This window comes from Penaeus japonicus, unplaced genomic scaffold (genome assembly GCF_977035675.1).
Source record: "Penaeus japonicus unplaced genomic scaffold, GWHDUDI00000001_assembly GWHDUDI00000010, whole genome shotgun sequence".
Classification (NCBI taxonomy): domain Eukaryota; kingdom Metazoa; phylum Arthropoda; class Malacostraca; order Decapoda; family Penaeidae; genus Penaeus; species Penaeus japonicus.
The window spans coordinates 6,735,814-6,748,313 of NW_028234412.1; the positions used below are offsets into that span (position 1 = coordinate 6,735,814).

The following is a 12,500-nucleotide window of genomic DNA, read 5'->3' on the forward strand; positions in this document are numbered from 1 at the left end:
AACCCCCCTAACCCCCCTTACCCCCCTCTTCCCCTTCTACTTCCTTCTTCCCTCTTCCCTCTTCCCCTTCTCTCTACACCCCCTATTGTTTGTAGTCCCCTCTTATATATCCCCCTACCCCTCTACCCCCACCCCCATCCCTAGATCTTCTTACTCTTTCTCCGTTCCTGTAAGTCGGCTTAGAGTCCCCGTAAGGAAACACTATCCATTCTTCTTTTCTCTCCGTTTCTCTTATTTTGTGTTTTTCTTTTTATATTTTTTTCGACCTTTTGTTTTTAATATTCTTTCGAGCTATTGTTTTCTTCTTCGTGAATTAGTTTGTTCTTTGTTCTTCCTTTGGTCTTCCTCTTCGCTCCCGTTCCTACTTGTTTTGGTGCGTGACGTCACTTCCCGCTTCCTCCCTCGGCGTGTTGTTTTTCTTTTGAATTCCTTCCTGAGTGCTCGCGTGCTTCCTGTCCGCGTTGGCCCCCTCCCTCTTCTTATTCTTATTCTTATTCTTATTCTTATTCTTGTCGTCCTTCCTGCTTTCCTTCTTCCTTTTCGTCCTTCCTTCTATTCTCTCACTATTTTTTCTTTTCCATTCCCTCCTTCTTATCCTTGCTATTCTCCATTCCTTCCTCTTCTTAGTCCTCCTCCTCCTCCTCCTCCTCCTCCTCCTCCTTTTCTTCCTCCTCCTTCTCCTCCTCCTCCTTTTCTTCCTTCTCTTCCTCCTCCTCCTTTTCTTCCTCCTCCTCTTCCTTCTCCTCCTCCTCCTCCTCCTCCTCCTCCTCCTCCTCCTCCTCCTTCGCCGCCGCCATCGCCCTCTTGTCGCACATCCTCGTGTTTGTTTTCTTTGTATTCATTGAATAGGGCGTGACGTGATACTATTTTTATCCTCTTTTTAATTGTTGTGTCAGTGCATACCTGTTGGTCTTTCTCTCTCTCCCTCTCTCTATATATATCTCTCTTTCTCCCCCCATCTACCCCCCTGACTCCCTTTCTCTTCCCCTATCTCGCATCATCACTCTCTTTTGCTCTCCCTTTCTCTCTCTCTCTGTCTGTATGTCTGTCTTCCCCCCCTCCCTCTCTCTCTCTCTCTCTCTCTCTCTCTCTCTCTCTCTCTCTCTCTCTCTCTCTCACACTGCCTCATATTTATCCCAACCACTTCAGCCTTTCCATCCCACGGATCTCCTTCAGTTCCCCAAACAAAAGTCTTCATCCCATCCTTCACTCTCCTTCAGGATAAGCCTCTTGGCCCTCTTCCACTCGCCGCTTCAAGGTTATTCTCTTCTCATTATTATCATTATTGTTATTCTTTCTTCTTTCTTATTGTCTTATTCTTCTTCGTTCTGTGTCTTTTTTTTTTTTTTTTTGGGAGGGGGGTCTTTTTCTTTTTTTTTTTTTTTTTTTTTTTTTTTTTGGGGGGGGGGTGGATGATTTTCTTTCTCTTTTCTATTCACACTTTATTTATTTTGTCCTCTTCTCTAATTCTCTTCGTCATCGTCATTAAGTTCTGTTTCGTATTCTCTTTTTTTCATATTCTCTTTCTTCTTCCTCCTCCTACTCCTTCTTCTTCTTCTTCCTCTTAAATTCTTATATTCCAAGGCATCCCAGAATTTCCTTCTCCCCGTATCTCCGCCTTTCAGGAATGAGATAAGATACGATAAAGCTAAGACGCGATCAAAGGACGATAAAGCACAGCCGCGTCGACGACAAATCCTTTGAATCAAGCTCCTTTTTTTATCGGCATTATTTTTTCTTTTTAATCTTCTTTTTTTCGATTTGTTTCCTTCACTTATGAGTATGAGTATGTGCGTTCATAATCATGCGTGTATACTTACATGCGTACATGCCCGTACGTACACACAAGAACAGAAAATGCACACACACACGCACCCACACACACACACACACACACACACGCACACCCACACACACACACACACACACACACAGAAACGTTATCATTTATCTTTCCTCTTTTAAATGACTCCGATCTATCATCAATTTTATTTTTGAATTGATAAAGGGAGTCTATTCAATCTTTTGCTTGACACCGGTCTCTGGATAATAGGATTGGATGTGCAAGCTAATAGGATGTGGAGGTTTTAAGCTATTTTCCCATTTGTAATAGTCAGTATTTTTACTTACTATACGCTTAATCTGAAAAAAAATGTCTCCTTTTGTGGAGAGATGTTACGAAAAGAAAGATTTTTGCGTATGATTCCTTTTGGTTTTAACGCGTTCGCTTCTCCTTGGCAGGTGCTGGTGGGCGAGGCGGCGTGGTCGGGCGAGCGCGTGACGGAGCTGCGTCAGCTCGCGCGCCAGATCCAGCTGCACGTGGCAGAGGACGCCGCTCGGGACACCCCGCTCGTGGCGGAGGTCGAGCGCCTCGGCTTCAGGATCACCAACCTGACGGAGGCCATCACGCAGCTCAGCAACAACCTGAGCCTACAGGCGGACCAGGAACAACAGCAGAAGGAGGAGCAGGCCCTCAAACAGCTGGAGGAGGGCATCAACGGGGCGCACACGCTACTTGCGCTTCCCGAGCCGCCCGTGGATGAGGCCGCCGTGCGCGCCACCCAGCTGAAGGACCAGCTGGTTGCGCTGGGCACTTCGGGCGGGCCCATGCTGGAGGCGGGGCCCGCGCAGGTGGTGAAGGCCTGGCAGACGGCCGTGCGCGACACGCACACGCGCTACGAACAGGTGGTGGCGGGTCTCGGTGGCGACGACGAGCAGCTGGCCGCCGCGCTCACCACCTGGCGCCAGTACGTCGAGAGTGTGGAGGCCGAGATGTCGGCGCCGGCGCCGGCCTCGCGCGAGGGCCTGCACGAGGCCTCCCGCCTGTGCCAGGTGCACCGCTCCATCCTCACCACGCAGACCAACGTGCTCACCACGCTGCAGGAGCAGGCTCAGCAGGAGGATGCGCCCCCCAGGATCAAGGACCTGCAGGGCCGCCTCCGGGAGCTGATCCTGCGCCACAAGACCGTCCTGACCACCGTGACGGAGCGCGAGCAGGTGCTCCTGAGGACCATCACCACGTGGGAGACGTACCGGGTCAAGGTGGCTCAGCTGCAGACCTGGATCCTCGCCCTCGAGCAGGAGAAGCAGGGGCTGCAGCTGCGCCAGGTTGCCCGGCGACGCCTCGACAAGATCATCATTCGCCTGCAGTCTCTGCTTGAGCAGCTGACCCGCGGCGAGGAGCAGGTGGAGGACGTGGCCAAGTTGTGCCAGCAGTTGGTGGCGTCGTGCGACCCCAGCATCCACTCGATCCTCAAGGCTGAGCTGGCGTCTCTGCAGCAGCGCGTCACCAACATGCGCGCCGGCGTGGAGACTTGGCTCGGCTACCTCAGCCGCAGCTCCGACCTGTGGCGGCGCTACGAGGAGAACTACACCAAGCTGCAAACCATCTTGAGCGAGATGCAGGCCGGCCTCTCGGCTGACCTGCCCTCGGACTTCAGCAGTGTGCAGGAGACCATCAAGAAATACAACGAGACAACGGCATCCCTTGAAGCCCTCAGCGGTGACCTGTCGCTGCTCAGAACTACACGAGAGGAAATGGTGGATTCCCTGACCCCGTCCGACCTCCGCCTGGTCACGCAGCGTATGTGGAGGGTGACTCAGCTGCAGGCCGAGCTGCTCCACCAGTACAGGCTGAGGATCAGCACCCTGGAGGACAAGCTGGAACTGTGGCAGCTGTACGACACCCGGTACCAGCAGTTCCTCGCGTGGGCCAAGGACATGGAGGCCAAGATCGACGGCGGGTCGGAGCAGTACATCGACACCCTCATTAGGAAGCTCGAACACGATTACCAGGAGGACATCAACACGAAGAGCATTGAGAAGTTGTGGTTGATCTCGGAGGGCGAAGAGCTCCTCTCCTGCAGCACCGAGGACCAGGCCTCGGACCTCAAGAACAAGATGCAGAACATCGAGGCCACCTGGAAGCACATCCACGACAAGTGCACCAACAGGAAGCAGAAGCTGCAGGACATCGTCACGACCATCAACAAGGCCGAAGTCACTCTCGCCGAGTTGAAGGAGTGGCTCTTCCTGATCGAGAAGAAGCTCTCAAGTCCCGTGGTGTTCCAGAACAGCTCCAAGAAGGAAATAGACCGCCTGCTAGAGGCGGAGGAGGAGGTGCGTAAGGAGATTGAGAAGCAGAGCGGAACAATATCCTCCGTCCTGAATCTCTGCGATATGGTCATTCGCGACTGCACCGAGTTTGACGCCAATGGCGACACAGACTCGTTGCAGGAAGCCCACCATAATCTGGAGAGAAGATGGGGAGATATTTGCACCCGATCTGCCGAGAGGAAAGTATTCATTCAGAAGACATGGAAAATGTGGCAGGAGCTGATAGCTGTGAACACTGCCTTTGAGACGTGGCTGACCAGCATGGAAGCGAGGATGAGCAACATCACTGCCTCCTCGACGATAGTGACCTACGCCAGCCTGGAGGAGCGAATAGCCCAGGTACACGAGCTGCAGCCGCTCATACACGACCAGACGCTGCAGTACGAACAGCTCAACCAGAAGTACCGGGTCCTGGCGCGCCCCTACGGCAGGGAGAACAGACTCGACCAGCAGAACGAGATCCGCACGAAGGTCAAGACCTCGAACGCCAGGTTCCACACCCTCAACTACCACATCACCGTCATCTTGCGGCGGCTGAGATACAGCGGCAGGGTGTACGAGGACTTCATCAGCACGAGAGACAGCCTCTTGGGCTGGCTCAACGACTTCGACCTCAAGGTGTCCGAATACGACAACCAGATGCACTCGGACCTGGAGCAGAAGAAGAAGTCCTTGCTGGAGCTCGTAGCCGAGTACGAGAGGCACGAGGAGGACCTTAGGAACTTCGATGCCATGATCGCCTACCTCTACCAGCGAAGTTTTTACACGGATTGCCTGATAATCGAGGAGAGCCTCGAGGAGTACTGGATCATTAGGAAACACCTGCACAGACGCCTCCTGAGCATGCAGGACGCCATCGACGTGGAGATCACCACCCAGATCACCAACGCCACTGCCACCAGGCTCTCCGAGGAGCGCCCAGTCGGGGAGCAGCAGGAGCTTGAAGGGGAGGACGACTACCGGGTTCCTCTGGCCGCAGACACCGACCTGGAGACCACCTTCACCGCCACCGACGTCTCGCTCATCGGGGCCGTCGGCGGAAGGTCTCTGGCCATGGAGATGAAGGCGGCGCTGGAGGAGAGCAAGAGATTGCTCAGGCAGCTGGAGGAGGCGCTGAAGTGCCCCACACCACAGGGAGCTGAAGTCGACAAGACATATTACTCCTTCGTAAGTAGAACTTTTCATTCTCAGAAACAAAAAGAAAAAAAAAGAAAAAAATGGTAATGGACTTATAATTAATGTATTATTCAAATCACTGTGTAACCAATATACTCATCATTTTTAGAAATTTATAAATATTTTAAGATAAATGCACATTGAGCCCAACCCTTCCGTACCCCTCAGTCCAAGCAGTTGGCCGGCTGCCGGTCTTCCGTGGACCTCCTGAGTTCCCTCAAGCAGCACACAGGCGACGACGCCGAGGCCAGGGAACTCCATCCGGAGATCGAGCTCGTCCTCGAGGAGTTTACGCAACTGGAACTCCTCTCGCAGGCCAAGCAACAGAGGCTGAAGGAGAATAGGTAATATTCTTTACTGATAACCCTCTCTACAATGTCCGTGGTATTAACAAGTGCATTAATACTTGTCTCATGTTCAATTTGCTGAATATATGTGTTCTTGAGGATGCTCCTTCAGTTCTTGCAGTTCATGAAAAATGCTCTTTTTTTTGTTCTTCATCTTGTTTTGTTACGTCATGTGTCTTTTTTGTTGGTCACTTGGACCGCGACTCCTTCCAACTTCCCTTCTCCATATCAAAATTAGAATCATTTAATCGATTATCTCGTGTGGCTGAAAGCAAGCTTGAAGGCTTTGCTTGTGTTCTCCAGTTTGATCGAAACTGCTTTTATGAGGAGTTTAATGGCATGAAGTAGTTGAAGAAGAAAAGATAAATAGATGAAACATGATGGTAGTCTCCGTGTGATAATTACTGTAGCGTCTTTTGTTGTTGTTGTAGTACATAGTTGTGATGTAGAATGTGTGCTAGTCATTTGTTGTAGATGTTTCTCGACGGAACTAGTCCATTGGAACCGATTGTTCCCTTGTAGTTTAATTGATGTGTTTTGTAGAGATCTATATTTACGCTAGTGTGTGTGTGTAAATAAGAGTGATTAATATATATAAGCAAGAATGATAGTCTATACCTATTGCTATATATCTGTGTGTCTTAGGATATAAATAGTATGTTAAGCTAGAGAATTATGGTACACTTCACCTCAAGGGATTGTTTGATGATATAAACATCTATTTGATTATATGTATACAATTTATCGTTGTATTGTGCGATACTTCACCTCTGCTAAATTACGCCAAATTACACTGACCCAGTTACAGTGTTTAGTGTCCCTACTTCAGTTTCCACGTCACCATAAAATCCCCTACACGGAACACTTGGTAGAGAACCACCAAGTCAAGGCGGTGATTCCAATTCCATTTACTTTAATTCTATTTCTTTTTTTTTTCTGAAGATGAGCTCACTATTTGCATTTATGATTTTTATGTATATATGTACAACATGTACACGCATTGGCGCATACGCATATTTGTACGCATTCACACACACACACGCAGACACACACACACACACACACACACACACACACACACACACACACACACACACACACACACACACACACACACATACATATATACACACAAACTCACTCACTCATTTACACACACACACACACACACACACACACACACACACACACACACACACACACACACACACACACACACACACACACACACACACACACAACGTAAGAGGTAGCCCAGTAGCCCTACAGTAGCGTAGGAAGGCGCGGGCGGGCGGGCGGTCCCCCCGCCGCGCCGCTAGCCTTGGGTGTGAGGTAGCCCTGGTAAGCAACGCGGATCCTGCAGTAGCCGTAGCTCACCACGCATGCGCATGTGTTTGCTTACAGCGAGACGTCTTCCCTGACGTGCCCGCTGTGTTGCAGACGCAATTGGCAGCAGTTCGAGAACGACATGTGGCGCCTCGAACAATGGCTCAGCCACGCCGAGGCCACGCAGACCACGCAGCACAGCCCGCCCACGCCCATGGAGCAGCTGGAGGAGGTCGCCCAGGACCACAGGGTAGGTTGGACTGTACAGAGGCTGATGGGGTGAGGACGAATAGTATAGGTTCCTCTAGGTGTAGTCACGGCTGAGTGTTGTTCCTAGGCTAGTGTTTATCGTGTGACATTGCTGTATATATCCATGTGTATAACCGCCTCCGTCTCCCTCCGGCGCAACATGTGACAACGCTTTCCGTCTCGCAGGAGTTCCTGATGGACCTGGACGGCCACAAGTCGGTGATCATGTCGCTGAACATCATCGGCAAGCACCTGGCCGAGCACACCCGCGACGAGCGCCGTGCCGCGCGCGTGCGGGACCGCCTCACCGCCGCTAACCAGCGCTGGGAGGCCGTGTGCGCTGCCGCGTCCGTGTGGCAGGCCAAGCTGCAGACGGCGCTCATGGGCAACGCCGAGTTCCACTCCACCATCTCGGACCTGCTGGCGTGGACGGACACCACGGAGGAGAGCCTGCACAGGATGGCGGCGGAGGAGGAGACGGAGGAGGCCGCCCTGCGCGAGCGCGCTGGCCGCGTTCTGGACGTGCGGGCTGAGGTGGAGCGCTGCGAGCCCCGTGTGGCCTCGCTGCACGAGGCTGCGCAGCACCTGCTCACCACGCAGCAGGACGACCAGTGCGCGGCCGTGCGCGAGCGCCTGGCCCTCCTCTCGCGCCGCCTGCAGCTGCTGCTCCAGCTGTGCTCGCAGCAGCTGACCCAGCTGTCGCAGCTCCTCGGCCAGGACTTCACCAGCTCGCTGGCGTCCCTGGCGTCGTCGGGGGTGAGTAGGGCTGACCGACGTCCCCAACACGGAAATTGGGCATATATGTTCATTCTATATCATGGTCGGAACTTGCATGAGATCCGGCCGTAGGAGACTGCACCGTTGCACGTAGCACCTCAAATGCACACTGTCTTTTTATTTACAGCTGTACGAGTCTGCCGAGTTCTCTTTCTCGCGGCCAACTTCACCCAGCTCCCTGACTGCCAGCTTCCATTCCGATGTGCAGTACGTACAACTCGGCCGTGGGAACATGTCGAGCACCTTCGATTCTTTTCAGTTCTTAGAGCATTCTTCCTCAAGTTTGGTTCAGTAGATGATTTTGTAGTTTTTTCTTTTATTTTTACTTTTTATTAAAAGATTTCCAAGTTCACTTTCGGTTTACTTCAGTGGCTTTTGTTTTTTGCTGAAGTACCTTATTGTTTCCACTTGAATGCGTAGATAACCTGTCACACCAAATTGGACTAAATATATTTCAGTAATTAATTTTTAGAATTTATTTTTGAAAACGGGCCATTCTATCCCATTAAGCATCAAATCACGAAGAAATACCACGCCCCCATAAAAAAAAAATGAATAAATGAATAAAACCACGTTCCTCTTCCCCCGTTCTCGCAGTGACGGCTTGGGCGCGGAGGGCGGCGACGAGGGCGTGGTGAGGCGCTCGTACAGGTTCTTCGGACGCGTGATGCGAGCCGCCCTTCCCATCCAGGCCCTGATGCTGCTCATGCTCGGAGTGGCGTCGCTCGTGCCCACCTCTGAAGACGACTACGCCTGCAACATGGCCAACAACTTCGCACGAAGCCTCGACCCGATGCTCAGATACCCCAACGGCCCTCCGCCCTTCTAAGATCGCCCTCCTCGAGGTCGTCCCTCTAAGGTCCCGTCTCCCCCTTCATCTCTTCAGCTACTCGTCCTCGTCCTCCTCCTCCTCCTGCTCCTCCTCCTGCTCCTCCTCGACACACCTCCTCCGAGGGCGCGGGGCGTTCTCGTCTTCCTCCGGGCTCTGACTCTTCGTGAGAGCTGCACGGCCTCTCTCTCTCTCGCTCCCCGAACCAAAACGCGTCTCACACACAACCCCTTGAGGACATGATGACCCAAGTGTTTTCGACGATTTCGATTGTGTTTTATCGTAGGTAAAACGTACCTGTTTTAAGTGAAGGAAAAATAAAACTGCGTAAATATATATATAGGTAAATATATGAATAAACAAATATATATATATATATTCTAATGTTCAGCTAACAAATGCAACATTGATTAGTTTAGTGGAACTGGAAGAGAGAAAAAAAAATGTTTTTATGCTGTTTGTTTGTTTTTCGTTTAGGTTTATTCAGTTTTGTAAATTAAAAGCACACGATAAAGCTGTTGATTTTTTTAATGATTGAAATATATATATATGATATTTTAATGGTGATGTGATGGTTCAAAAAGTTCCTTATGTAAGTGCCCGCCGTTCTTAATTGGTGATGAAGAACCCTGTCAACAAAGCTTCATCTCTTTTATTTTTTGAATGATATTATTTTCGCCCAGGTTAAGGATGTAAACGCTGTTTGTTGTTATATATAGTCAAGGAAATGCTTAATGTAGTGAAATTACCTTTTTATCCCCCTTGGCTGTGACTGATATGTCTTCAACTCGTTAGAAATGAAAAAAAAAACTTTTGCCTTTCCCCCCCCCCCTACTCTCGATGTTTCTCAACTTCTCTTCTTCCTCTCGTTCTTACGTCAACACTCGCGTCTCATTTCTTTCTTACTTTCTCTTAAATATATGGACATAGATGTGCGCGCGCGTAAGTGTGTGTGTGTGTGTGTGTGTTTGCGTATATTCAAGAGAGGAGTTGAACAAAAGCGTGTGGAAAATAAACACACACACCCAAGAGATATATTGAAAGAATTCAAAGAAGAAAAAGAAGAAAAAAAAAACACACACACGCCTGAAGATCTGTCAGCCACACACTACAAAGACGTTTATTAAACCTGACTACCCAAGTACGGACAAAAAAAAAAAGAAAAAAAACCTGGTGCTACCATCTATCTATACTGTATATGGTGATTTTTTTGGAAAGGCAGATTGTGGTACTGGTGTTTAGGTGCTATATGAATTTTTACAATGACCTGAAAGAAACAAAGAGAGGACTTTTATTTACCGGAAGGAAGAAAAAAAAAGAAAATACAAGAAACAGATTTTTTATTTCTTTACTGAGAGAAGATATTATTGTGTGTTCATTTGGATCTTTGCTCTTTTTTTGTTTTGTTTTGTCTTAGTTTCTCTCTCAATTTGAATTTTGAATTGTGAATAATTCGATGGACTCAGGTTGAAGAGTTGGTTTTTATTATTAATTTTAAGAAGGATTAATGAGAGAAAAAATAATGAACGAAAAGTGATAATATCTTATAGGAGTCATTTAATTAAGTCATCTTAAGGCTGTATTGTTATGTTAACTATAGGTGATATTTATTTATTTTTGTTTTTATTTTTTTGTTTTTTGTTGTTTCTTTACATCCCTGTAGATCACAGTTAACTGCCGATGACGACTAAGGGGTTTGTCTCGTTGTTAGACTACCCCCCCCCCCTCCCCCAAACTTATTTAGGTGTATAAATCTTTTATCAGTCATTTGTGATAAGTGTTAATGCTCCTTGCCCACTAATGGAGCTCTTTTGCTGTAAGGTTTATGGTTTAGGCATATTTGATATTTGGAATTTGATCTTTTTTTTAGGTATATTGTAATTCACGAGGATAGAAGTGATTATTTTCATCAAATGTACTTAGCAATGATTTTTAAATCTGACGTGGCTGAAATATATCACCCTTCTCCCCCTTTTTTTTTCTAATCCCTCTTTCCTCTCCCTCTTTCATTCCTTTCCTTGTACATACACCTTTTTCCCCCTCCTCATTATTGTTTCTGATATCTCACACCTTTCCTCTTTCCCTTTTTCTTTTCCCTTTCTTTTCTTTTCTTTTCTTTTCTTTTCTTTTCCCCCTCCTATTTCTCTTCCCCCATTTCCTGGCCCAGTTTTTTTTTATTTCTCTCTATCTCTCTCTTCTCTTCGTTTCTTTTCCCTTTTTCCTCGTTATCTCTTCCTCTGTGTCTGTTTGTTTCACCACCGGAGACCAGTCCAGGAAGAGAAATTACTGATGCAGTTTGGAATGGACGGTTAACGTGGAACTTAACCTTCCGTTTTTCAGGAGGTGATGGTTAGTTTGACAGCCAAATAAAAAAAACACACACAAAAAAACGCAGGACACTAGAAGAAAAAAAATACATTCCCGTTATGGGTTTGTGCCTACGTGGATTTTCCTTGGCTTTGTCGCGGAAGTACAGGGACGCGTAGGTGTATATACATGAAAATGATGAAGAAAATATATATATAGGAAGGCTGTTGGCTCCATCTCTCTGACACTGTGTTCCGTTTTTTTTTTTTTTCTCGACACTTGATTGGTCCGCGGTGGTGTTATTGATACCAAGTTTCAGATGATACACTTGTCAAAAAAAACTGATCCCTCGTGTATTAAATTTTTGTCAGTATGTTCTTGTTTTTATTATTCTACTATTATTATTTTCTTCTTATTCTTATTCTCATTCTTATTCTTCTAGTCTAGGGTCTATAAGCTTATTCGCTTTGGAAGCTTCTTGATGCAGATAATAATCATTTTTTGGTATGGCTGGCGAAGGAAAGAATGTTTGTTTGTTCTCTCTCGTTATTGATTTTTTTTTTTTCAACATTTTTTTTTTTTTTAATTTTAAATACATGGCGATATGATAAGGTCATAAAGTTGAACTATAGTGCCTGAACTAGATTGTCCCTAGTTTGTGCAGGCTGTGAAGTTTGTGCCATAGATACGTGACCAGCCAATAGGAACAAGAGCGCGAGTGCCTAGCCAATCAAAAAAAAATAAATAAAAAAACAAAACACATAAAAATAAATACTACCAAAAAAATAAATATATCACAAAAAATTCATAATATTCACATATAAAAAAAAATGGTTTAAAAAAAAATGCTTTGCCCAGCCATTGGCTAATCAAAACTGCTTCAACTCCCAACCAATAGCAGCGTCGGACTTCCATCCAATAGCATCGCTTTCTTTCGCCAGTGTTGTAGCAGAGCACGCGCTAAGGGCGGTCGTTTATACCATGGTGTGAGTTCTATTCATACAAATATACGTGTTCTTATAAATGTGTGTTTTATTTTGAGGGGGGGTCCTTATACTCGATTGTGCTTTCTTTTCTGTTTTTTTTACTATGTTGTTTTCTGAAAATCATTCGTGTTTTACTTCTCTGGTAATTGTTTTGATTGTTTTTTTTTTATGAATGTGTGGCAGATGTGGAGTTCGTTATTTAATTTCTTGAAAGCTTCAAAGGTAAAGGAAAGAAATATATTGCAAATATAAAACTGGATTAGTTTATATTACCAAACACAATTAATGATAAAATAAAACATTGCAATAGAATACTATTAGTCCAAGAATGACAAAGCATATATGAAAACAAATAAGACATAAAATGCAGAATTTATACGAGTTATC

General features: G+C 47.0%; 1 protein-coding gene across 2 annotated transcripts in view; it reads left to right on the plus strand.

The window, feature by feature from the left end:
- The window catches only part of LOC122245537 (muscle-specific protein 300 kDa-like), a 70,987-nt gene extending 58,836 nt beyond the window's left edge, over positions 1-12,151 (plus strand). The window contains exons 5-10 of one of the 2 annotated variants that reach the window (XM_086540534.1): positions 2,242-5,283; positions 5,461-5,636; positions 7,044-7,215; positions 7,401-7,970; positions 8,119-8,198; positions 8,589-12,151. In XM_086540534.1, coding sequence (XP_086396660.1) covers positions 2,242-5,283; positions 5,461-5,636; positions 7,044-7,215; positions 7,401-7,970; positions 8,119-8,198; positions 8,589-8,820 — 4,272 coding nt within the window. In that variant the 3' untranslated portion in view covers positions 8,821-12,151. The remainder of the gene's footprint in view (positions 1-2,241; positions 5,284-5,460; positions 5,637-7,043; positions 7,216-7,400; positions 7,971-8,118; positions 8,199-8,588) is intronic. The other variant, XM_086540535.1, reaches the window with a different exon arrangement.
- The last annotated feature ends 349 nt before the right edge of the window (positions 12,152-12,500 follow it).